Source organism: Chrysemys picta, chromosome 3, assembly GCF_011386835.1.
Source record: "Chrysemys picta bellii isolate R12L10 chromosome 3, ASM1138683v2, whole genome shotgun sequence".
Taxonomy (NCBI): domain Eukaryota; kingdom Metazoa; phylum Chordata; order Testudines; family Emydidae; genus Chrysemys; species Chrysemys picta.
This window is the reverse complement of record NC_088793.1, coordinates 161,229,501-161,256,599: the sequence shown is the minus strand read 5'-3', so window position 1 is coordinate 161,256,599 and position 27,099 is coordinate 161,229,501. Positions and strand designations below refer to the sequence as shown.

Sequence of the window (27,099 nt, the reverse complement as noted above, 5' to 3'; positions counted from 1 at the left end):
TCTTTAAATGAGGGTAATCTTCATTTGACTTTTTACTTAATATTCACAAAGTTATCACATACAAGAATGCTAAATATAAGTAAGGAAATTCTTAGAGCAATCCTTCATAAATCTCTGAAGCGCTGCAACTACTTCACTGGTTTTTGAATCATTTAAATATTGAGGCAGAGAAAAAATAAAACTCTTAGCAGCTAATGACAAACTCTGGCTCTCAATCTCTTCAATTTGCACTGAAATTGTGTTTCAAGGTTGACAATCAGTTTCCTGTTACATGTGGAGCATGTTCAGTTATGGAAAAAATGTGAAACGTTAAGTTGAAATTTCTCTGTTCTTCATCATTTCTAGCTGGTTCAATCACACTGGTCCTGATTCTGACCTAGTTTATATCAGGGAGAGCGAAGGAAAAATTCCACTGAAACAAATGGAGTTATGTTGGTGTAAAACTGATGTGAGAGAACTAAAAGGCACATAAAACCTGAACCAAAGCCTACTGACAGCAACTCAGGGTATGTCTACACTACCCGCTGGATCGGCGGGCAGCGATCGAGCCAGTGGGGATCGATTTATCGTGTCTAGTCTAGACACGATTAATCGATCCTTGAGCCCTCTCCCGTCCACTCCTGTACTCCAGCGCCGCAAGAGGCGCAAGCAGAGTCGATGGGGGAACGGCAGCAGTCGACTCACCACGGTGAAGACACCACGATAAGTCGATCTAAGTACGTCGACGTCAGCTACGTTATTCACATAGCTGAAGTTGCATAACTTAGATCGATCCCCTGCCCACAGTGTAGACCAGGGCTCAGAGACTCCCAAAGACCTCAGTAGTGCAGGATTGGGGCAACAGTATCAAGAATGAAATCAGAATGAAGATGAAATACATGACAAATATGAAAAAGAAACAAGGAAAAATGGACACTGCAGAATAGCAATTGAGATAGGGAAGCCGCAATAAGAAAATTATACAGTGTAAATCATCACACACTTTCCTGTCTGTCTGCATTCCGAGTAAGAGTCAGATCTCTATTGCCTGTTTGGGAAAGTTACGATAGTGCTGCTAAGCTCCAATTTCCACAGCTCAATGAACCTTTGGCAGATGATGAAAAACACATGTAGATGGAAGTTACTCTTCCCATGGTATAAAGATCTCACTGATCCAAACTCTGTTGTGATTAGGGTACCACAGCACAGTCTAATCAACAGCTGAAGGAAGATATATGGCCCCAGAATTCATATAGCAACTTGAATTAAGAGCATCCACCATGCTATATCCAAAGTCTGTAAGTTGGAGGACTTTTCATAGTCACTTTGGGAATTGAAAAACTGCTAATATATCAAACACTATTCGGGGCAGTTTATATTTTGAGAGCTGTGGGAAGGCTGGATAAGTTATTACGGATATTTATCCTTTTGTTGGTATATTGTAATATGTATACAAGCTTCTAAGGAGTCCTGAACTGGAGCTTTCACACACATTTACATACATAAAGTAATGGTAGCTCACTTTTAACAGATATTGCACATGGAAATGTTCAAAGTGTTAGGTAAGAAAGTATGTTAAAAGACTGAATAAATAAGGCAGAAAATCTTTACCCGTACTTATTTAGATGTTAATGCACCAAGGTACTACAGAAGCAGGGGGCTGTAAAAATACAAGCAGTACCATCAGGGAAAGAACTTTTGCTTAAGAGATGGGACTAACTGAATTCTTCTGCAGCCATGAGTCTAGTTGCAGAAGGGTACATGGGAAATGAATAAATGATACAAAAAAAGATAAGCCACAGAAAGGAGAATAGGAAAAAATGAAAAGGAAAAAAAGAAAGAAGAGGGGACAGAAATGAGGATATCCCAGCATCTCTAGCATCATCACAGCATATTACTTTGGTACTCTCCTCTTTTGCCCTAAAATCTGAATTACCAATATCTGGACTTCTCTGTACTAGCATGCGAGCAATCAATTAGCTCCCCTGTACAACTTGCAAATTGATGCACCGGAGGTAAATTCCTTCAGTTTAAATAGACCCATTATTTGATAGCACTTAAACACAATTTGGAATCACCCCCTTTCCTCCCTAAGTAAGCCAGTTAATTCAGTACTAAATGTCTGAAAGCTCATATCAACAGACATATTTAGGACAGACATAGCCTGGCAGAACTGATGGCAAACAGGTCCTATAATACAAGACTGATTCAGCAAACCAGGGGAGCTGAAAGTGTTCAGCACCATCCAGGATATGTTTTTGCATCTTTAATACCCCAAAGCCTAGAAGGAATATGGTACTCAAGCCAAAAAGCAACTTGTGTGATCTTAATAAAGGTTTCATGGTAAAAACCATCAAGTGCAGGTACAGAAATGCATAGAAAAAATGTACTTCTTGGGTTATCTATTAAGCTAATTTATTAGTTACCAGGTTGATAAAATGTATAGGATAGATAATACAGGAATGGAAAGCTCACATTCCTTAAAATAAAATCATTGGTAAAGCTTTTTAAGACTTACATTTTATTGCAAAGGAGAACTTTTTGGAATTCACCAATTCAGTATAGTTTTATTATAGTGTCAAGTGAGAAAAAATTAAGTGTACACTCATTATTGGCGTGTGAAAATATCTGCCAACTTCAGCTGCTTATTAAAACTTACAATAAGATCATTCCAATAGAACAAACAAATGTGATATTTTTTAAAAATAAGCATTTCCCAATATATGCTTTTCAAAAACAAGTATTACCCAATTAATATAATGAAACCACTCAAGCAGCATAGTTTACCTCTACAATCAAAGATGCGCCAAAAACAAAAAGCAACGTTTTAAATATTTGATAGCTTAATTTCTCTGTAAATAAAAAATGAATCAGTAAGAACTGAACTTAAAACTACCAGCCACAATAGCATGTTTACCTTGTCCATTAGGTACGTAGCAGCAGAGAGCCTTTTTACTATAAATGTATTCCACATCATTAGAGCAATACCTAAAAACAATTACAGAAATATAAACTTCATCTGAATGGAGCACTAACACAGATTTAACGTAAACTCAAACAATGAAAGTTATTGCAGAAGAAGAGAGAGAGAGGACTGTTTTAAAAATTAATGGTACAATAGAACAGAGATGAAACAGTACTTTGAGACATAGATTAATCTGTCTCCAACAAAAGGATAAGACAGACTTCACTATATAGTCACACAGTGGTCTCATGGGATTTGCATTCCCTTAAGATCGCATCTGGCGCCAAAGCACAAATAGTTCAAAACCCAGAACTACATGGGCCCAGTGTTCCTTTAGTAGTGGGGAATCAGGAGAGAAGGAGATTGTAGAGGGAGGCAGATGTCAAATCAGCTGAATTATAAAACAACAAGGACAAAATCCCAGTTTCAATTTCAGAAGAACAGGACTGCTTTGGTGCCCAGAAAGATTCATTACATCTATGGCTAATCCATTAAGAATATCATATTGTGTACCGTGATTAAAGGAACTGTTAGACATGCAGCGAGCCTGGGGCTGAACACAGAGTATAATAGGTTATCACTAGTGCTTTAGTCATATACTGTATTGTGCTTGAAAGCAGTGAAGTGGCCTAGAACAGGACTATTGTCTATGATGCACAGTGTAAACAGGCAATATTGAAGGACAGCCCCTGAGTGATGAATGGAGTTGGAATAGGACTAACCCCCATAACGATTAAAAAAGTTAGCCCAGTTTTACAGAAATGTGTTTGACTATGCTTCAAACTAAACTAGTTTTCAACAATTTAGCAAAAGCATGTGTGGATGTGACCAAATCGTGTTCTAACAAGGAAGGACTTGTGGGTTTTTTGTTTTTTTTAAAAACATGGTTTAGCCCTATCTACACACCTCAATCTTTGTTGAAGAAAAGGAGTGCAACTAGTTCGAAGGGGAAAACTGGGGGAGCTTGACTGTCAGCATCAGAGTCCCCGATTTAGGCAGAGGTGCTTGGCCAGCACAACAAACTGTACAGATTTAAATCAATCTCTATGCACACTAATTTATTTTGCTCTCCTGAAATTTTATCAAGGATGTTCTTTAACAATAGTTTTGTACTTACCATGCTGTATGTGGGCATTAACAATGCATCTGAGGTGATCTATAGATCTAATGAGAAAACGTGCTTCCTTATATAAAGGGGGAAGAAGAATAAAAAAACCAAACCCATTATTCAATTATTCAATGGCAGTTTCAAAAACAAATTGTGAATTCTTAAAAAGATGTTAATGCAGATGGTTTTCAAGGAACTCATTTTCCAGTTAAAGACTATTTTAGGATTTCTTTTATTACAAGACTTGTTATATTAATTTCATCTCTTACCGTCAAGCAAATGCACATACATATCAATGCCACCTAAGCGAGTCATCACTGAACACTGCGATTCTAATGTAATTTTCCAGAGTTTGTTTTAGTTTATATGCTGACGACATTTCTTGCAGAAAAATACCTCTCTTGACTGCTGATGGTTTATCTTGCAAATACAATTTTATTTTTGTTTTAAAAAATTAAACCATTGTTTACCAAAAATAAGTCTGTTTTAGAGTCCATCTTTAAAAAAATCCAGAATAAGATGAACCTTCACTATGCAGCGAGGTGCCCGATAGCACAGATTTACTGCGTCTGGGAGATGCTGACCTCAGTTACAAACTCGATGTTCAGCATCCTCCCAGCATCAGAACTTAAGGGAGCAGTTACAAGTAGGGCTGTCAAATGATTAAAAAAATTAACCGCGATTAATCCTACTGTTAAATGGTATTCTATTATTAAATATTTGTGGATGTTTTCCACATTTTCAAATATATTGCTTTCAATTACAACACAGAATACAAAGTGTACAGTGATCACTTCGTATTTATTTTTGATTACAAATATTTGCATTGTAAAAAATAGTATTTTTCAATTTATTTAATACAAGTACTGTAGTGCACTCTCTTTATCATGAAAGTTGAACTTACAAATATAGAATTATATACAAAAATAACTGCATTCAAAAATGAAATAATGTAAAACTTTAGAGCCTACAAGTCCACTCAGCGAAAGATAGTGCAGTAAAGTAACCCTAACCAGATCAGCGTTGTGTATTTGTGAGCTATGCAATATTTCAAATCAGAAATATGAAAGCTAATTAACACCAATATTTTTAAAAAGGGCTCTAGAGGTGATCCCGACAATTATAGACGGGTAAGTCTAACGTCAGTACTGGGCAAATTAGTTGAAACAATAGTAAAGAATAAAATTGTCAGACACATAGAAGAACATAAATTGTTGGGCAAAAGTCAACATGGTTTCTGTAAGGGGAAATCATGTCTTACTAATCCATTAGAGTTCTTTGAAGGGGTCAGAAAACATGTGGACAAAAGGGCGATCCAGTGGATATAGTGTACTTAGATTTCCAGAAAGCCTTTGACAAGGTCCCTCACCAAAGGCTCTTACATAAATTAAGTTGTCATGGGATAAGAGGGAAGATCCTTTCATGGATTGAGAACTGGTTAAAAGACAGGGAACAAAGGAATAAATGGTAAATTTGCAGAATGGAGAGGGGTAACTAGTGGTGTTCCCCAGGAGTCAGTCCTAGGACCAATCTTATTCAACTTATTCATAAATGATCTGGAGAATGGGGTAAACAGTGAAGTGGCAAAGTTTGCAGACGATACTAAACCACTCAAGATAGTTAAGACCAAAGCAGACTGTGAAGAACTTCAAAAAGATCTCACAAAATTAAGTAATTGGACAAAAAAAAAAGGCAAATGAAATTTAATGTGGATAAATGTAAAGTAATGCACGTTGGAAAAAAATAACCTCAACTATACATACAATATGACAGGGGCTAATTTAGCTACAACTAATCAGGAAAGATCTTGGAGTCATCGTGGATAGTTCTCTGAAGATGTCCAAGCAGTGTGCAGCAGCAGTCAAAAAAGCAAACAAGATGTTAGGAATCATTAAAAAAGGGATAGAGAATACGGAGAATATTTTATTGCTCTTATACAAATCCATAGTATGCCCACATCTTGAATACTGCATACAGATGTGGTCTCCTCATCTCAGAAAAGATATACTGGCATTAGAAAAGGTTCAGAGAAGGGTAACTAAAATTATTAGGGGTTTGGAACGGGTCCCATATGAGGAGAGATTAAAGAGGCTAGGACTTTTCAGCTTGAAAAAGAGGAGACGAAGTGGGGATATGATAGAGGTATATAAAATCATGAGTGGTGTGGAGAAAGTGAATAAGGAAAAGTTATTTACTTGTTCCCATAATATAAGAACTAGGGGCCACCAAATGAAATTAATGGGCAGCAGGTTTAAAACAAATAAAAGGAATTTCTTCTTCACACAGCGCACAGTCAACGTGTGGAACTCCTTGCCTGAGGAGGTTGTAAAGGCTAAGACTATAACAGGGTTTAAAAGAGAACTGGATAAATTCATGGAGGTTAAGTTCATTAATGGCTATTAACTAGGATAGGTAAGGAACAGTATCCCTAGCCTCTGTTTGTCAGAGGGTGGAGATGGATGGCAGGAGAGAGATCACTTGATCATTGCCTGGTAGGTTCACTCCCTCTGGGGGACCTGGCATTGGCCACTGTCGGCAGGATGCTGGGCTGTATGGACCCTTGGTCTAATCCAGTATAGCCTTTCTTATGTTCTTATGAAGAACTTCCCCCTTTTCCCAATAAGACTAACATTGTCTTTCTGTCTGGCATGAACAAGCCTTCCTGTCTTGGTGGATGGTATCCTATACTCCTAGCATCTAAGACAGAGGTGGGCAAACTACAGCCAGCAGGCCAGACTCTCCTGCCTAGCCCCTGAGCTCCTGGCCCGGGAAGCTAGCCCCTGGCCCCTCCCCTGCTGTTCCCCCTTCCCCGCAGCCTCAGCTCGCCCCGCCGCAATGCTCTGGGCGGCGGGGCTGCAAGCTCCTGGGGCAGTGCTGCTGCAGAGCCCAGCCTGACCTGGTGCTCTGTGCTGCGTGGCTGTAGCGCCGCCAGCCACCGGTGCTCCAGGCAGCGCAGTAAGAAGGCAGGGAGCAGGGTGGGTGGGAGGGTTGGATAGAGGGCAGGGGAATTCGGGGGGGTGGTCAGGGGGCAGGGGTGTGGATGGGATCAGGGCGGTCAGAGGGCGGGGAACAGGGAGGTTGAATGGGGGTGGGAGTCCGGGGGGGCAGTGAGGAAGGAGGGGGGGTTGGATGGGGTGGTGGGGGGCAGTCAGGGGACAGGGAAAAGGGGTGGTTGGATGGGGCAGGGGTTCAGGGGGGCAGTCAGGAAGGAGGAGGGATTGGATGGGGTGGTGGGGGGCAGTCAGGGGCGGGGGTTCTGAGGGCGGTCAGGGGAGAGTGAGCCGGGCGGGGGGGGGGGGGTGGATGGGGCAGGGGGAGCAGATAGGGGGTGGGGTCTGGGCCACGCCCCCTTCCCCTAACCAGCCCTCTATACAATTTCAAAAACCTGATGCGGCCCTCAGGCCAAACAAAGTTTGCCCGCCCCGATCTAAAGACTCTTTTTTCTTCATTACTTAAATTTGTGCTCCCCATTTATCACAGTCCAATTTTGATTAATTTCCTTTAAAAAAAAGTTTAGCTTCAATTAGTAAATTACACACAAGTATAAGTATACCAAAAAAATTAGATTACATTACCTCCGGATCTTTATTCCATTGCACTACATATTCCCAACAACAATGCGTGTGTAGTATATCCAATTCAAGACTACAAGGAAACTGCTGATATGCTAAATGCAGCAACTCTAAAACATAATTGAAGAAATTAGAGACAACTTTTTCATCCTATTCATAATTTCTACTAATTAAAAACAACTCAGTCCCCTGAGAAGAAATTATTTTGTATTTTTACCTAGGATTGTTTCCATGCCCGTCTCTGCTCCTTGTTTCTCAAGGGAAACATTCCTGTCAATTTCTACAGGTTCCTCTGTACTTTCTGTCTCTTTTTTCCGTTGTGCCAGCTTCAGTATTATGGGACTGAAGTCTTGTTTGAAAATCCATTTTGCTACACTGTCAGCAATACCTCCTAAGATGCAAAAGGAAAGTATAAGGCACAGTCAAAGTTTGCCAGCTACATTTTAGAGGTAGTAAACTTGGATCTAAAACATAGATAACAAGGGAAGAGACTCATGTATTTGTTAACACAAATCATTAATTGTATAATTTTTATGTCAATTAGAAGATCTCAATCAAGTAATTGGTTAGAAGCCTACAATGCAGTCTCCAGAAAAGAAATGAAGTATGTAATTTTTACTATTTTAAAATAATTAATTTAATTAACATAACCCCAGTGGGACTACTCCCAAAATAAGGTGCCATTCACTGGAGTAAGAGTAATAGAATCTGGCCCTGAGTTCAGTGAGAAAATTAATCAAATCTGCTTTGCAAGAGAGTATACCTTTCCCTCCTTCAAGCAACTTCTTTACAGAGAGTCTGCAGAGTGGCTCAGCCTGCAGAGATGATACTCTGGTTGTCCTTGTTCTCACTTTACTGTGCAATAGTATCTGAAGTATGAGACAATCTTCTAATTGTTTCAGCAGAAGTTTCCAATATTCAGTATCAAGGGAAAGTGCTTCCCAGGAATCTGTGTCAGCACCTACAACTGTTTGGGAAAACTAACAAAGGAGGTTGTTTGTGAGCTTTCTGCAGACCAGCTGTAGATGGAGAATGAACAGTTACACAAAATAAATCAATATTCAAATTCGCTCACAGGTCTTACAATTTCTTAAATAGACGTATACATGTAAAAGTATCCACATAAAATGTGCAAACCTCAGTCTGTCTCTGGCCAAACATCAACCTGTACACCAGACGCCCTCTTACACCTACTTTCCCTACATCATATTCATTTTGAACATGGGCTACAAAAAAAAAAAAAAAAATTACCACCCTTTCCTCACCAACTACTTTCCATTGATACCAATATCTTGCACATTTACCCTTCATACACAGACTTAACCTTCCACCATTTCAACTTCCCACTATATCCAAAATTCCAAAACATTTCACCTAAATACAGTTCTATCATCTTTTCTATATAAAAACATCATGATTTTAGATTGTGATATCTTTGTGCCTTCCATGTCTATAAGCAATGCTTTGTTTTGCATTGAAAACCTGGGAACCTGCAAATACCTTTTGCAATCAATGGTGCAAAGTTCCAATTTCTAGCTCTGTAGAGTCATGATGAGATATTGGACCCTAAAGCTGTCAGCTGTCCAGGTCTGAATATCAACTAGGCCTCAGATCAATATATTTCTTGGGAGGAAATTCCACTTTGGGGAAAAGGAAGAAAACTTTTGTGGTGGTTAGATTTTTATTATTATTATTTTTAAATTGGGGCTGTTTGAAATTTAAGGGTGGATTTGAAATATTAGTCTAAATCTTGGCAAAGACGGATTAGTGAGCAGAATACATGCCCGGCATTAAAAATGGGTGCACAATAAATACAATCCATCACATCAATGGGTGAATTAGAGCAACATTAATGGGACACATTCACTTAAAAAAAACCCAAGCTTCTGTTTAATATTTTTAGCCCACTGTTTCAAATAGCAGATACAATTACTACTATAACAGATTAGAAACAAAATGATTCCCCTCTCCTCGCCCCCCAGTAGACTTTGGGGGAAATTTACAAGGCACTTAAATTCCAGCTACTCTGTCAACATAGGGTGTAAATGATGCATAAGTCTCATGCTGGACCTCTGTGCAGGAGTGAATTTCAGCCTTTGGATATTTGACAGCAGTTTGTGTACAGTCAGTTTCACACTTTCTCCTGTATAGTTCATTTTTTCTCTTGCTGAAAAGACCCTTCTTATAAACAACAAGAGAGCAGCATAATGCTTTTAACACTTAAAAAAATCTGATTATTATGGAAGGGGATTTAGATAATCAGGAAGTTTTTTTTTTTTTAATTAGTCAATTTAAAAATATTCACACTGTCAGAAATTGGCAGTTAGGCAGGCTGAGTATCCAAAACAACTTAAAAGTTTAGTTTTTGAAATCAAACTAGGCTTCCAGCTGGTGTCCCTCTAAGTGTCTCTTTTGATCCTGCAAAACTTCGACTTATTCAATGTCAAGAGACACCCGTCAATTCACACTGTAAAACATACTGTAGGTATCTCCAGATAGACATTGCAAGCTATTACGGTATACAATTCATGTACCTTGGCAGATTAATTTGCAAGTTCAAACACAAGTTTCCAGGCTTTTGTTCCTTTGAATCCTATCCCAGAGCATTGTGTGTTTTGTGCTGGTTTCTGAGTGTTACTGAGTGAATGGCAGGATATTCCTCCCCTCATAAGGGCAGGAGCTTTGCATGAATCTGATACAATTATTGCTGAAGGGAGGGAGAAGTCTCAGATTTACTTACTTTTTTTTCTGCCATACTGTCAGTGATCTGTGCAGTTACAGAATGCCCAACGTGTGCAGATAATAAGGCAGCTCCATTATTTTCAGACTGAATACAAGCTGTGCGCATTTGCTGCCACCAGGGGGAAACTGATTGAGAATCCCAAGACTCATCTATCGCAACTGTAGAAACAAAGGGAGGAGAAAAGATCACCTGGCTGTGTTAAGAGATAAACTAGCAGAATAACAACTTGACTTTGGAAGCTGAATTTGCCTTTAACCGTTAAAACATAAGGTGGTTAAATACAGCATCTGTAACTGAACAAATTCACTTAATCTGTAATAGCCACCAAGTTATCTCTCTCAACTTTTCACCCACAATTTCTAGATCTCAACCAGCCTTTATAATGAAGTGCAGAGTACGAACTACTGAGATTTCATCAAGTCCTGGTTGAAGGTTTGCAAAATATGATACAAGTCACCAGGCAGTGAAGTCTGCTGTACATTTCTAATGTATCCAGTGGATAATATAACTATAAAGTGCAGTGCTGTACTAGGGTTGCCAACTTTCTAATCCCACAAAACCAAACACCCTGGCCCTGCCCCTTCCCCAAAGCCCCACCCCCACTCACTACATTCCCCCTCCCTCAGTGGCTCACTCTCCCTCATCCTCACTCACTTTCACTTGGCTGGGGTTGGGGTGCAGGAGGGGGTGAGGGCTCTGGCTGGATGTGGGGTTTGAGGTATAGGAGGGGGTTCCAGGCTGGGCGGTGGAGCTGAAGGGTTTGGAATGTGGGAGGGGGCTGCGGGTTGAGGCAGAGGGTTTGGTTGTGGGAGGGGGTACAGACTCTGGTCTGGGGGTGAGAGTCTGGGCAGGGGCCGGGGATGAGGGGTTTGGGGCACAGGAGGGGGCTCCAGCCTGGGGGGTGGGGCTGAGGGATTTAGAGTGTGGGAGGGGGCTGGGAGTTGAGGCAGGGGTTTGGGGTGCAGGCTCTGGGGTGGGACCAGGTGTTTGAGGTGCAGGAGTGGGCTCTGGGTTTGGGGTGACTCAGCTGGGGCAGGGGCTTAGGGTTGGGGTGCAGGCTTCCCTCAGGTGGCTCCCAGTCAGCAGCACAGCAGGGCTAAGGCAGGCCCCCAACCTGTCCTGACACTGCGCTGCACCCCGGAAGCGGCCAGCAGGTCCGGCTCCTAGGCGGGGGAAGGGAAGGGACAAGGCTCCGCGCACTGCTCCCACCCACAGGCACCACCACCCCAGCTCCCATTGGTTGCGGTTCCCGGCCAATAGGAGTGCGGACACCTGGCAACCCTATGCTGTACTGAAGTTGCAGAGATGTGCAGTCAGTAAATGCTCCAGAGCAATGATCTCAAAATGGATGTTGTAGTTGTAGTAATGGGGCTGAACAAAGGCATTCTGGAAGGCTTGAATAGGAGGGGAATAATTAATAAGTATGGATAAAAACAACCACCACACACATCAGGCCCAGGATCAAGAACTTTTGAGGGGGAAGAACCCCCAAATGCACTCCACTACAGGACTGTTCTCAGAAGCCAAGGTGGTGGCTGTAGAGAGAATGGGAGATGGTTTGAAAAGGGATATCATTAAAAGAAAAAGAAAAACCAAAATATTTTTTAAAAAAGGAAATCCCTCCAGAGACATCAATCACTTCAAACTGACACTGGAACCAAGGTCCTTAAATCTCAGTGGTTCCAAGCCAAAATTTCAAATCTTCCAGTCACTATAAGGGGAAAGTCTTGAATTGTAATTTTAAATAATCCTATGATTTGATAATTATAAAATGCAATCAAGCAATATTTAGTTGGGTTTGCTTTATTTACAGAGTAGTACAGATTGTCAGAGTGAATACTAGTTTTATCTGACAGTGATATTTTAAGATTATGAATGTGTATTTCACCTTTCATTTTGCTCAGAAGGGACAGCATAGTGTGAAGACAGCAGATAGACTGTGGTTCATCTAGAATATCTTTTTCCTTGGAAAGCCACACACTGAGAAGCAGAGACTGGGGGGGAAAAAGTGGAATATTTATTACATCAAACGTTATTATTCCTTAGGGTTGAGTGAAAATGTATGATCCCCGGAACCATGTTATAATACATCAACACAAAGAGTTCACTGGTGTGCTGCAGACGATACGTCACATGACAATGCTTTTAAGTGTAACAGTACCACATTTCAGCAATCTTTCAATTACAAAAAAAAGACCCTCTGGGACAAACTCCTCTCATGAACTGGCAGACAGACAATTGCAGTAAAACAGCCAATCTCAACCTGGACAAAATTAGTATCAGGTTATTATACAGATTGCAAAATAAAGGCAGGGAGCAGCAGTTTCTTAAAACGAGAAAAGATTAAGATCAGTGCTTCAGTCATAAGTCTGGGGTACGAAAGTGACAGAGTTAGGAGAAGAGGAAACATGCAAGAGGCAATGAACATAGGCTGCAAGAAATGAGCATATGTAGTTGAAGTTAAAAGTACACATATAGTACAGAAGCCAAACTAGGATTTGGTGGTGGTGGTGGTGGTGGGTTTTTTGGGGGGGGGGTTGCGGGGAGGTAATTCACTGATCAAATAAATTGTTTTCTAAAATTAAAGGAGTTATAGTAAGGCAAGTAATGAATGTTAGCTAAACAAGTAGTTATTTGTAGAGGACTGTATATTAAGATTTGTAAAAGGTAATACAAGGGTTTGATGCATTTAATATTAGTGACTGAAAGACCAGTTTTAACTATTATGTTATCTTCTCAACCCAGCTACAAAGAGTCCTGTGGCACCTTATAGACTAACAGAAGTACTGGAGCATAAGCTTTCGTGAGTGAATACCCACTTCGTCAGACGCATGTGGTGGAAATTTCCAGAGGCTGGTATAAATATGCATACAAGAATCAGTCTAGAGATAACGAGGTTAGTTCAATCAGGGAGGATGAGGCCCTCTTCTAGCAGTTGAGGTGTGAACACCAAGGGAGGAGAAACTGCTTTTGTAGTTGACTAGTCATTCACAGTCTTTGTTTAATCCTGAGCTGATGGTGTCAAATTTGCAACTGAACTGAAGTTCGGCAGTTTCTCTTTGGAGAAAGTTTTTTTGCTGCAGGATGGCTAATTACTCTATAGACTTCTAATTATATTTGGATTCAATTAACCCTTTAGTATCAAGAGTCACAATTCCTAATACTCATGCAAAACAACAGAAATGTTGAGGAATAGCTAGTTTAGATGTTCTAAACATCATAGTGCAATGCTAATTAAAAAATTTCTTGTGTGTATAGTTGAACAAACCTATAAATTACAGAAGGCAGTTACTTTACATTAAGCTTTGGTAGTCTTTGTGATCTTTCCAAAATTGCAAGTAATGGTATTCATATTTATTTGGACACAAGATGCTGACTGAGTGATTCCTCTAACAATCGCCCCAAAACTACTACAGAGATTATGGCAAACTGTGCTGCTCTCTGGCAGACTCTCACTTCATGAACACACAGTCTTGAGTCGGATACTCTACCTTAATAAAGGTTACATGAATGGAATAGAATACTTGCAACATGCAAAATACAAATGGCAAATAAAAGTGATTCAACTCTGAAAAATGACTAAATTAGACATTAGGAATATTAAACATTTTCCATCTTAGTATGTCTTTGCCTAGATAATTACACATTTAATCAGTAACAAACCTATTACTAAATTTGCAGAATATAGCGCTTTAGATTGTTACCTGGTATTAAATCCTACAGAAGACTGAGGCCAGGTCTATGCTAGAAGCTTTGGCCAGAATAGCAATGTTGGTTAGTTGTGTTATTTTTTTCTATGCTTGCAAAAGCCCTACTGTAGACAAACGAATACCAGCATAAAAGTGCTTGTACTGTAGGGCTTATTCCACTCGCTAAACAGGTATAAACTGTAACACACAAAAGCACTTCCTTGCAGATGTAAGGTGCATTTATGCTACGAGCATTTTGCCAATATAGCTATACTGCCAAACTTTTAATTATAGGTTAGGCCTTAGTAATCTGTTAAAACCTCAGTTGACTATCAAGCTGCCTTTAATTACACCTGCTTTGGAGGTAAAACTTAGCAGCAGAGCAGGTTACAGGAGAGGGGAAAAAAAAACAGGCAAAATATCTACTCTGCACTATAAAAAATGGTCTGTGCATTTCATAACAAGCCAATTATTTTTTTTTCCCCTTGAACATGAGGGTCTGTCAGGACCCTAAAGTGGGACATAGCCTAGTGTACTGCCTTTACTCTAAAGAGACATTGTCAGCTTAAAGAAACTGATACCCTATATATAAATCTACCTACCTATATTATGTAGATCAAAAGATTTTTTTAAAAATCTAATCTATTTGCCACTACATATGCTGTGTTCACTATTTGCAGCTCTCTCAGGTTAAATGAAGAAAATCAGTTAGTCAGTTTCACTTTCAAGTTCTTATTGCTTTAGTGCTTGGGTTTCAAGCACTGCAGGGAATGTTTAGTTTAAAAATGATTACTTTCACTGGAATTTAAAAGATTAGCCTTAAAAAATGCATTTTTAAAAAACAGTTTTGAAATTACATTTATTTTTTAAAATAATTTCTCACTTGTTTATAACAACTTTTTCTATGTTTGAAATGAAAATGTTTCCTTACCATGTCTCATTCCTCAAAAATATGTATTGCACTTGGATTTATTGTTTATTTTCTGGTATGAAGTATATTATTTCTCACAGCAAAAGAGCCATGAAGAAAACATCTTTAAGATGGCATATGTGTATTCCTGAATATAAACATTATATAGTAATTAAGCTGAAGACATCAGGGGCCAGAACTTAAATGTTTCTATTTTATCCTGAGTTGTACCCATTTTATTACATAACATAATTGACTTAATGCTCTCAAAAGTCCCATTAAGATCTGAGGGATTTACGGACCTGGAAAAGGGCAGAAGGCCAGACACTAACATGCTAAGTGTACATGGTTACACCCAGCGCTTAAAAGTCAATATTGTAAATTGGGAAATTTTTTCAGCATTGACATGTTTAAATTCATGAATATTTTGGGTAAAAAGCAGGAAACACAATTAAATCAGTATCTTACCAATAATAGCTGAGGGCTAAATCCTGCAGACTCCAGTGTATGGCACATTTCCTCTGTGGAACTCTCTCCACACAAACATTTCCAGAAAAAAAAGCTCCCTAAAAAACAAACACCACATCAACTTCATCTACAATGATCAAACACTCAACATGCAGATGACCGGTTCACCAGACAGATCAGGACTTACTGGGCTTGAGGCAAGGGAGCTTTGGGCAAACAGTGGAATATCCTAATATTTTTAACTTTCCTGGGAAGGAAGAAGGAAAGGCTCACTGACCTGCCCAGGTCACAGCCTTTCTTTGGCTGGTGGGGAGCCTGTGGATCCATAGACAGACAAGGAGACACTTCTGGACAGCTATCAGGAAGTGGGATACACAGAGCAGCACTGTTTGGAATGACTATTTTACTCTTACTTCTTTTTTTCCAAAAACAAGGAAGAAGGGAAGGCAAGTAGAGTATGTGGACAAACAGCTATATAACAATGTACCAATTCAGATTATACGTATTATCATTCAATATAGAGAAGAGTTTAAAAGGTAGAGTATGTTTGACAGCAAATTTAGCTGCCAAATAATCCATGCCTGTGTGCCATAGGACCCAGCATAGAGAACCAGAGCTATTTTTGCTGACTCACTCTGGTGTCAGATCATGAGAGTCCTATTAGTATACAAATGATTGGATGTGTCTGAGGCAGAGGGAAGTAGGGGCATAGGGGCTCTCTTCTAGGAAACAAAGCTAAACTCAGGAGAAAGTTTACATTAGGGTTTGTTTTGTTGTCATTATTTATACCACCAGCTTACAGTAACTCAGTTATTGAGACAGCTTGTCTATTGGTGGTTATGGTCAGCGAGACACTTGGTGACTCTGTCCTGGTTTTAAAACCCAAGTACAATATTTTGGAGGAGACAGAGGAAAAGTCCACTGAATTAGACTCTCGGCTACCCTAGAAAGGGCCTTTGGTGTTCACACAGACATAAAGGTAGGCACCCCTGGAATTCTTCAGCTCCAGTTCCTCTCATGAGCCATTTGCCTCACAAATATGCTAATTTGGTATTTGTTAAATAGTTGGGCAGAAGGGCCTAATCTGACATCTGCTAATATGAGGTGCCCTTTGCAGGTGGGGAGTGGCATGAGGGAGTGAGATAGGTGGGCAGTTGAGAAATACTTTCCTTCTCACTCCAAGGAGGCAGCTTGTTACAGGAGGTTGAGAGGCAACACACTGATGTTAATATGATGTTAACTAATAAATTTGTTAGTCTCTAAGGTGCCACAAGTACTCCTGTTCTTTTAACACACTGATGGGAATTCCAGCACCCTGTGTCCTGCAGCTAAGGAGAAAGTGTGGGTTTCTTGCCCTAGCAATGCCCCTTGATCTAACTGGAGAGCCTCTGCCTTCTTTTATTTCAGTGTCTAATTAATAAATATAGTCCTCTGGCTAGTAAATATCCATCCAGTAAATGTTTTGACCCTGTCTTACCCAGCTTTTAAAGTTAAAGTTAGACTAAAACAGAATGAAGCATTAATCTGGCAAACACTAGTCCTTCAAGAGCTCTTACCTAAAGCCACGTATTCTCCTTCATCTAGTTTCTTCACTAGAATCATGTCCTTTTCATATTCTAAATACTCCAAAAACATTTTCACAGGCAATATACCATCTTTGTCATCAGCAAATCGAACGGTGGTTTGGGTGTTCTCTTGCTTGTAGTTTTCCAATAACGTCTGGAGCCTAGCAAACTCTTTGTCATCCAGCCTGAGTAGTTTAGCCAAATCCTTAAAAGCAGAAAGATTAAAACTACAGTAAATAATGACCCTATGTAAATTTATATTTGGAGATATAACCTACTTATTCCCCACATCCAATTTCTCTCCGCTGTACGTGACTAAAGTTTTTTTTAATTAGCCAAAAATCCTTGAGAAAGCAGCCACCTTGCAAATTGGGCAGACATATTGCAAGATTCTGTAATGTATACACAGAGACTTCTGTAATGATACTAAAAGTAACCCAAAATATGAAGTAGAATATTTTGTACATCTATTTAAAGTACTAGACACAGGGAAGATTTGGTCATAAGTTAGTTTCCAGAACTAATTCCTCCTCCCAAAAAGAATAAAGGAAAGCCTTCTGCACTAAGGACAAATGATTGGAGTCAGGAGACATGAGTTCTATTCCTGGCTCTGTCTCACACATTAAGTGACTAAGACCTTGTCTACACTAAATGGAAAAGTTGATCCAAGCTATGCAATTTGAGTTACGTGAATAGCGTAACTCAAATCGACATAGCTTAGATCTACTTAGGTCCACACTATGCGATGTCAACGGGCGACGCTCTCTCGTTGACTCCCCTTACTCTTCTCGATCAGGTGGAGTACAGGAGTTGACGGGAGAGCAATTGGTGGTCAATTTAGTGTGTCTTCACTAGACCTGCTAAATCGACCGCCAATGCATCAATCACCACAGCGTTGATCCTCTGTTAAGTGTAGACCAGCCCTAACACAATGTTTTTAGGAGGCTCAATTAATTAGCATTTGCACAGCACATGAGATCATTGAACAGAAGGTGCCCTAGCCAGGTATTTATTTAAGTGTTTTTGCTTCAGTTCTGCCATCTTATGGTCTTCATCTCCAACTCCCCAAAATGTGTAATTGTTAGGGCTGTCAATTTAATCACAGTTAACTCACGCGATTAACTAAAAAAATTAATCACAATTTAAAAAATGTATCGCAATTAATCACAGTTTTAATCAAACTGTTAAAAAATAATAGAATACCAATTGAAATGTATTAGATATTTTAGGATGTTTTTGTACTTTTCAAATATATTGATTTCAGTACAACACAGAATGCCCAGTGTACAGTGCTCACTTTATATTATCTTTTATTATCATTTTCACAGTGGAAATATTTGTAGACAAAACATAGTATTTTTCAATGCATCTCATACAAGTACTGTAATGCAATCTCTTTATCATGAAAGTGCAACTGACAAATGTAGATTTTGTTATATAACTGCACTCAAAAATAAAACAGTGTAAAACTTCAGAGCCTACAAGTCCACTTAGTCTACTTCTTGTTCAGCCAATGGCTAAGACTAACAAGTTTGTTTACATTTACGGGCGATAAGGCTGCCTGCTTCTTATTTACGTCATCTGAAAGTGAGAACAGGCGATCGCATGGCACTTTTGTAGGCGGACAGATATGTTAAACATTTGTATGCTCCTTCATGCTTTGGCCACCATTCCAGAGGACACGCTTCCATGCTGATGATGCTCATTAAAAAAAAATGTGTTAATTAAATTTGTGACTGAACTCCTTGGAGGAGAATTGTACGTCTCCTGCTCTCTGTTTTACCCACATTCTGCTACATAATTCATGTTATAGAAGTCTCGGATGATGATGCAGCACATGTTCATTTTAAGAACACTTTCATTGCAGATTTCACATGCAGATGGTACCAATGTGAGATTTCCAACGATAGCTACAGTATTCGACTCAAGGTTCAAGAATCAAGTGCCTTCCAAAAATCTAAGAGGGATGAGGTGTGGAGCATACTTTCAGAAGTCTTAAAAGAGCAACACTCCTATGCGGAAACTACAGAACCTGAACCACCATAAAAGAAAACCAACCTCCTGCTGGTGGCATCTGACTTAAATGATGAAAATGAACATGAATATGCATCAGTCTGCACTGCTTTGGATCGTTATCGAGCAGAACCTGTCATCAGCATGGATGCATGTGCCCTGGAATGGTAGTCGAAGCATGAAGGGTCATACGAAAGTTTAACATATCTGGCACATAAATATCTTGTAACTCTGCCTACTATAGTGCCATGCAATCGCCTGTTCTCACTTTCATTGTAAACAAGAAGTGGGCAGCATTATCTCTCAGAAATGTAAACAAACTTGTTTGTCTTAGCGATTGACTGAACAAGAAGTTAGACTGAGTGGACTTGTAGGCTTTAAAGTTTTTACATTGTTTTATTTTTGAGAGCGGTTATTTTGTACATAATTCTACATCTGTAAGTTCAACTTTCATGATAAAGAGATTGCACTACAGTACTTGTATTAGGGGAATTGAAAAATACTATTTCTTTTGTTTATTTTTTACAGTGCAAATATTTGTAATAAAAATATAAAAAGTGAGCACTATGCACTTTGTATTCTGTGTTGTAACTGAAATCAATATATTTGAAAATGTGGAAAACATCAAAAATATTTAAATAAATGGTATTCTATTGTTTAACAGCGGGATTAATTTTTGTAATCACTTGACAGCCCTAGTAATTTTCCATTTAATCTACCTGCTAAATGGTTAATTCTTTCACAGAAAGAAGTTTTGACATTACTTACATTATCAGAGAGCGGAGTGCTTGGCTGCATGCTCAAAGAATTCAGTTTGCTGACTGACTCATATAGATGCAGCAGCTTTAACTTATTTGCACAAAACTGGAGCAACCCTTCATCAACACACACAAATTCTGGAGAGAGAGAAATAAAGATGCACATTAGTCTGAATGAATGTATGTACTGGAGCTGTGAAATGTTCTTTGTAGCTTCATTAAACTCTTATAAAGGAGTTAGATGACATATGCTCCAGTGTAATGTTTTTGACGCACTGTTGCTCACGATATGATGTTTAATTAGGGTGACCAGACGTCCCGGTAAAATCGGGACTGTCCCGATATTTCGGTGTCTGTCCCGCGTCCCGACTGATCTTTGGTCGGGATGTATTTTGTCCCGATATCCGCCGGCAGCACTGGTTTTTTTTGCTCAGCTGGCAGGACTTGGCTTTTTTTTTTTTGCTCTGCGGCAGGCACCGCCCCCCCCCCCCCGCCCGATATTTTTCTTCCCCTCATCTGGTCACCCTATGTTTAATTCATGGCAAGTTAAAGTGAGGATGATTTTTGCCCCAAAGCAAAAAGGGTATCAGGCTTATTTTTAACAAGAAAAGGGCTGCAATGGGATACTGAACACAAGGCTACAGTAGAGGACTTCTTGTACACCAGCATGTAAAAATCAGGGAAATGCAGGATCCTATAGATTGCAATCCTCAAGTAATTATTCTTTTAAAAACAAACACAAGTTGCATGTACCTTGCAAACTACAATGCTGTGTGAATTTTAGTCTCTCTTTTATCATGCTGCCAATATGTGAATATGATAAATCCCCATAATAAAAAGCTGCAAATAAAGTTTCCAAGACTAAAATTGAGGAAGCACAATGGGCATTACTGTCTTTCAGTGATAAAACAGAAACCATGTTAACAAAAATCAGTAGAAATCCCCTGATATTTGTAATTCTTCAGAGTTTGGAAAAGCAACTAGAAAAACTATGGCAGCCAGCAAACACATATGCAATTGATATCAACCCAGAGTTTAGAATTTTAAAAAGCACTAATACCTCAACACCGTAATAGTTAATTTGACTAAAAAATTAAATGCTTTCTTTTTCTTTTTTATCAAACTAAATAAAGAGCATATTCACAGCTCAACTTCTTGTGCAAGTTGAAAGGCACAATGGAAACACCAAATTAAGGGAGGCTGTTTTTCAGTTTATATAGTAACTCACATTTGTGAAGAAACATGAAACAGACAATTCAACATCTCAGTATAATTTGCATAACGGTTCCTGCAATTTCAAAACAAGCGCAGAAGCAGTCAGTTACAAGAACGCCCAAAACAGATGCCAACATCTGCAATTAGGAGTCTTTCTAGACTGTTGAGTTACTCAGCATGCAAGCTCACTCAGTTTGTCTTCTACCTGCGAAGACCTAAGCTGAAGAAGAAGATACTGAATCTACACAATGGGATTAGGTAACAAAAAAATATGTCATTTGATGCATGTCTACTTTCTTACTTCACCTTGATTGGTCCCTTGAAACGTGTTTATTTATGCTAAGTAATCTCATCCACCTTGTATTTAGCTGTGACACACAGTGTACGTTTCCCAGACCTGAAGGAGAGCTCTGTGTGAGCTTGAAAGCTTGTCTATCTCACTACCAGAAGTTGGGCCAAAAGATATTACCTCACCCACCTTGTCCCCCTACTTTCTTAATCTGCATATGTGGGAAACCAAGTCTTAAGAACAACATTTGCTAAGCACTACCTGCGACAGACCCAGTATCATATTTAATGATGAATTAATTTACCCGACGTTAAAGGACATAAAACAAAGATTCTAAACTGACTTTTCTGTACAAAGATTCGTCTCTGAACAAACCATTTGTGCGCTCAAATGAATTCCCAGTGTACAATTTTCTCTCTATGAAGCTCAGCCATTTCTCAGATACTCTGCTATTAAAAATCCTGGAACCAAAAAGGAAGCCTGAACAGTTTGGTACAGCTAATCAATTGACCTTTTCCTCACAATAATAGCATTCATACAGTCCATCATCTGTTTCAGAATATCCATTTAGCCACAGTATTACTGGCAGATACACAGCCAAACTAGGAGGCAGGGACTTCAGCCAAATTTGTTCTTTACTGTGACCAGGCAGGGAATACAGTGCAGATGGAAAAAGAGGGGACAGAGCATAAACCACACATAAGCTAACAAAGAAGACTCAATAAATACAAAATGAAAATGGAGGTATACATTTTCCAATTCATTGTGAAAACAGTTTCTCATAAGAATCTGTATTTTTAGGACTTCATATTTGAGTGGATACACTAGCTATTTAAAGCCAGATCTTGCCCTGATCAAGGCAGGTCAAAGTTGGGCAGAACACTCCAAGAGTGAAATCCTGGCCCCATTAAAGCCAATGGAAAAACTCCTATTTCATTCCACAGCTCTGAAGTTACACAGACTGCCCCATCCTCTGGGGGGGATCCCTCACTACAGAAGTGGCCAGGGACAGGCCCTCCCAACCCACAAGCATTCTGGGATCCACAGGCAAATTCTGTTTACTCAGGGCCTCTGTGCACCTCCTGCAGTAATACATCTGCTGTGAACTACACTGCCAAGGGCTCAGCTGCTCCTCCTCACAGTGTGAAATGGCGTCCAGGCAAAACAACAACAGGATGAACATTATCTTATGCTGGAAAGTCTCTATGCGTCTGAAGGTGATTTCACAGAGATAGACTCTTTTCCTGCTCCATCCCTCAAGACCTAGTCATGCCCCCCAAAACAATGGAATCCAAAATGCAAGAAGCATTTCAATAGTTTCAAGGCAGGAGTTATGCTGGGTTATTTCACCCTCTTCCATCTGTCAGAATTTTGAAGAAATGCACTTCTTTGGCCTGAGAAACTTACCCTTAAGGGAAGCTGTGGATACAGCCCCCAGTTTAGAAAGACCTAGAAGTGCAAGACCAGTGAAGCTATGCTGCCAACAAGGAGGAGAAGGGAAGTATCAGGTAGATCTACAACCATTTCAGTGGCACAAAACCTCTGTGCCTTCAGTGAATCCAAAAATGTTAAGGGTTTAAGAAGCCAGACCCTCATTTCCTTCCTAAAGAAGGGGGAAGACTGAAGAGGGAACTCCATAAGGTGGAACCTTGTGGAGGCTCCTGTCCTATACAACAGGATTACTGCAGTGGGGAGGGAGTGGGAATTGAGCCCAGCTTATTTTACTAATATATACAAAATAGAACCTTGGTGAAGATGCTGAAACATATGATAGAATTATTTGCAAGTCAATGTATGTAAACATATAGGACAGGAATATATCTATGGATGTGTGTATATACACGTTAATATATATTTGTATTTATAATGAAAGCAGTTTATGTTTCTTGCATTTACAAAATATACATAATGCATGGACTCATTCAACCCATCACAGATTTCAAAAATATACTGAAGTAATGCTTGCATTACAGATACATGGCAAGTGCTGGAGAGGGTACTCACTAGCAAGCTGATGCATGCAGGGGGGAAAAAAAACTCTACAAAAGGAACTTCTTGCTCTATCTGGCAGAAAAGCCAAACAGACCAAGCTTGATGAAGCAGTGGATACCCATGATAGATATTCTCCTGGCCTCACATAAGTAGTCTCGCTTCAAGCCACACCACAGATAGATTGTGGTTTGCATAACTACAAAATCAGCTTCCACTTACCCTGGTTTTTTAAGGTGTCCATCAGTGTCTGAGTGATGTTTGAGAGAGCGGAGAGTGGTACACGTTCACTTGCCAATATGCTTTCCAAAGCCTGTTAGCAGAAATTTAACAAAATGAAGTATTTCCATTCCTTTTGCTTCATATTACTGTTGAAGCGTTTAAGGAAGCCCATAACAATTCAAGTCAGAGTATTTTTTAGTTACTATTTCCGCTACATATATTTTCACTGTAAAGGTTTTTCCCCTTACAGCACAAATGGATCCTGCAGTGAAGTCACAAATCAACATGAATTCTATGTACTATGTTATAGAAAAAATAAAATAAGCAATGCTGTAAAGCACGAACTTAAGCTCTGTCAATTAGAAGCCATGGAAAGAATTGTTAAGAAAATTGTGAAAGGTTAATGGCTTTATAACCAAGTCTGATCACGTGAAATTCTTTCCCAGATTGAAACTCCCTCTCTCAATATTCACCTGTTTTTTTGTAGCAGGGTATTTAATATCAAGAATTAATTCCTTTGCTTCAGCTTCAACCATGTCTGCAACAAAGATGATCAAGTGATTAATTCATATTTTCAACACGGATCTTGAAAAGCAAGTCATTCTGCACCACAGCAAAGATGCACACTTCTTTACATTTTAATTGTTTGGTTTGACATGTTTGGGCTAACTGCCACCATTAACTTGGAAAAAACTCACACCAACTGCAGTGTTGTTGTAGCTGTGTTGGTCCCAGGACATGAGACACGCAAGGTGGGTGAGGTAATATCAGAAGTAACAGTAGTTTAGGGTTACCATATTTTAATAGTCCAAAAAGAGGACACTCCATGAGGCCCTGGCCCCGCCCCAGCCCCGCCCCTTCCCTGCCCCGCCCCTTCCCCAAAGTCCCTGCCCCAACTCCACCCCCTCCCTTGAACGCTCCGTCACCCTGCTCCTCCCCCTCCCCTGCTTCCCACAAATCAAATGTTCGCGGGAAGCCTGAAACAGGCAGGCAGCAGGTAGGCTGGGGCGCGAGGAGGCGCAGCCCAGTCCGGCCCCACCAGCCGAGCGGCTCCCTCCGGCGGCCGGCCCTGGCCAAGAGGGTCTGGCCCCGGCATCTCTGGCCCGGCTCGGCTCGGGCCCTGGGGTGCCGGCCCCGGCCCTGGCCGAGCAGCGCTGGCCGGCAGCCAAGCACCCCCAGCCCCGGTCCCAGCGGCTCCAGACCAGCTCGGCTCGGGCCCCGGCCCTGGCCCTGGGCGAGCAGTGCCAGCCAGCGGCCGAACACCCCCAGCCCCGGTCCCAGTGGCTCCGGCCCAGCTCGGCTCGGGCCCCGGTTCCGGTCGAGCAACTCCGGCCCGGCCCGGCCTTGGCCCTGGCCCAGCGGCGCCGTCCAGCCCCAGCGGCCCCAGCCTGGACCCAAGCCCCACGACCCCTCCCTATTTTCCTGGACATGTCCGGCTTTTTGGAATTTCCTCCCGGATGGGGATTTGAGGACCAAAAAGCCAGACATGTTCGGGAAAATCCGGACGTATGGTAACCCTACAGTAGTTGGTCCAATAATAGATATTACCTAACCACCTTGTCTCTCAGAAACTGAGAGGCATGTATCATTCCAGATTTGCCTCTTTTGTAAGAAAAATTACATATCGGAACAAGGGTGTCTATGTGCAAAAGGTGAAATCCCTCCTAATAATAATAATAATTAATGGAGATATCCTATCTCCTAGAACTGACCTTGAAAGGTCATTGAGTCCAGCCCCCTGCCTTCACTAGCAGGATCAAGTACTGACTTTGCCCCAGATCCCTAAGTGGCCCCCTCAAGGACTGAACTCACAACCCTGGGTTTAGCAGCCCAATGCTCAAACCACTGAGCTATCCCTCCCCTCCTACGCCATGCAGATGGCAAGCATGGACGCTACACACCATTTAAGCACTCAAAATAGAGCTCAATTAGGACTTAAGTGGTGAACTGGGCTTGTGCTGGCTCTTTGTACAAGAGTGGATTTCACCCAAGGAATCTTTTAAAAATATACAGGCTATTTGCAAAAGTCATGGCATAATTCATGCTAATATGCACTAGGAGCCTTCCAAACTAATTTTACCCTGGCCTGTGGGAGAACCTCACTTTTAATACAACTGAACCATGGGAGTGCAAAAAGTACTAACAAAGATACTATTAGTGGGGCTGCGACTGCTCTATAGAAGATGGAAATATAGTAATTTTTATATTTCATTTCAAGAGGACTCTTCAGATTTCTTTACTGTTGCACACAATTGCTCTAAAATTAAAATGATGTGCTGAACACCTCCAAATAACCAACGTGAGAAGGACACACTGTACAGCGCACTGAAAATTTACCTTTTTATGCTGTTTTGCAGGTCTGCACAATCCAGATCCACTGAGCTAGTCAGCTGCTGCCGCTCACATCACATACACTACTGAACTCTTCAAGAGAAAGTACTGCCTGCCCCCTAACGCTCCCCAGATACAGCACATCTCCAACATTGTTGGGTTTTTTTGTTCTTGGTTAAAAAAGTATTAAGAAATTCATAATTCTACTGAACATTGTTTAAAAAAACAAGGATTATTTGCATCCCATGATCAGACAGCAGTGGCGCTCAATAGTGAATACAACATCCCCAGCAGACTACATGGCAGATAATTTGAGACTTATCTAGACTGCAGATCTGTATAAAGAAATGAACATGAACTGAACGCTCATCTTAATCTAGTTTTTTGAAGCACTCAGCACAATTCTAACCTGATTTTAATATAAATTTGAATAGTAAGTTTGCAGGTCTTCTTTCAATATGCAAACAAATTCACTTACACCTAATGAACATTTAAGATGGCAAAATCTACAGGTGTATCTGTATGATATACACACACACTAGGAATACAGGGTGCATATTGTGTGATTCAGTAGGTGAGACATTAAGAAATAAACATTTAGGAGAAACCTACCCAGATTTGAGGTTTTAGCTTTGAGTAAAGCACTTAACTTCTTCACTAGATGCATATCTTTTGCTCGTTCACTCTTTTTATCACTGAAAAAGATTTTTAAATATCTCATATAAACACACACTGAAATATTCAGTGAAAAAGTTCGGTCTGCAAATTTTATTTTTGTTACTTTTGAATTACATCATTGGTGAAAGCATTTTTTGTTCACTCTGACATGAAATTAAAACAGTTACTAGTTATTCTAAAACTCAAGTATTAAGTCATATAAAATAATCAGACATTTCATTTTCCAAGGGCCAGATTTCACCATCATTACTCACATTGAGTACACCTTACTCCACACAAGTGCAAGAGACTACTCTTGGAGTAATGCAGTACTCAGCATGAGAAAGAATCGCAAATTCTGGCCCTCTGGAACTAAAAACGAATTTCAAACACTTATCAAAAGACTTCCGTTAAGAAGAGACAGTTAAGGTAGATTATTATATAAAACGCAGCTAACCTTACCTTAGTGCTAAATGGAAAGGTACATGAACAGTTTTTATGCTTCCAGACACTGGATCAACAAGACAGATCTGGTAAGTCTGAGACTGCCAACCTTGACTAGTCATATTGTTTAAACCCATTATTTTATAGCCAGGATACAGCAACCTGAAACAAACACACAGATA

At 40.2% G+C, this 27,099-nt stretch overlaps 1 protein-coding gene across 6 annotated transcripts in view; it reads right to left on the bottom strand.

The window, feature by feature from the left end:
* Window positions 1-27,099, bottom strand: part of RAB3GAP2 (RAB3 GTPase activating non-catalytic protein subunit 2) — a 91,038-nt gene that overhangs the window by 10,968 nt on the left and 52,971 nt on the right. For all 6 annotated transcript variants that reach the window (XM_065589413.1, XM_065589414.1, XM_065589415.1 and 3 more), the window contains 14 exons: window positions 26,936-27,079; window positions 26,429-26,511; window positions 23,959-24,023; window positions 23,486-23,576; window positions 19,781-19,908; window positions 16,991-17,204; window positions 15,435-15,532; window positions 12,256-12,361; window positions 10,365-10,525; window positions 8,388-8,604; window positions 7,842-8,015; window positions 7,628-7,734; window positions 4,062-4,128; window positions 2,897-2,967 (listed from right to left, as the gene is read on the bottom strand). In XM_065589413.1, the coding sequence (XP_065445485.1) occupies window positions 2,897-2,967; window positions 4,062-4,128; window positions 7,628-7,734; window positions 7,842-8,015; window positions 8,388-8,604; window positions 10,365-10,525; window positions 12,256-12,361; window positions 15,435-15,532; window positions 16,991-17,204; window positions 19,781-19,908; window positions 23,486-23,576; window positions 23,959-24,023; window positions 26,429-26,511; window positions 26,936-27,079 (1,726 nt within the window). The remainder of the gene's footprint in view (window positions 1-2,896; window positions 2,968-4,061; window positions 4,129-7,627; window positions 7,735-7,841; window positions 8,016-8,387; window positions 8,605-10,364; window positions 10,526-12,255; window positions 12,362-15,434; window positions 15,533-16,990; window positions 17,205-19,780; window positions 19,909-23,485; window positions 23,577-23,958; window positions 24,024-26,428; window positions 26,512-26,935; window positions 27,080-27,099) is intronic.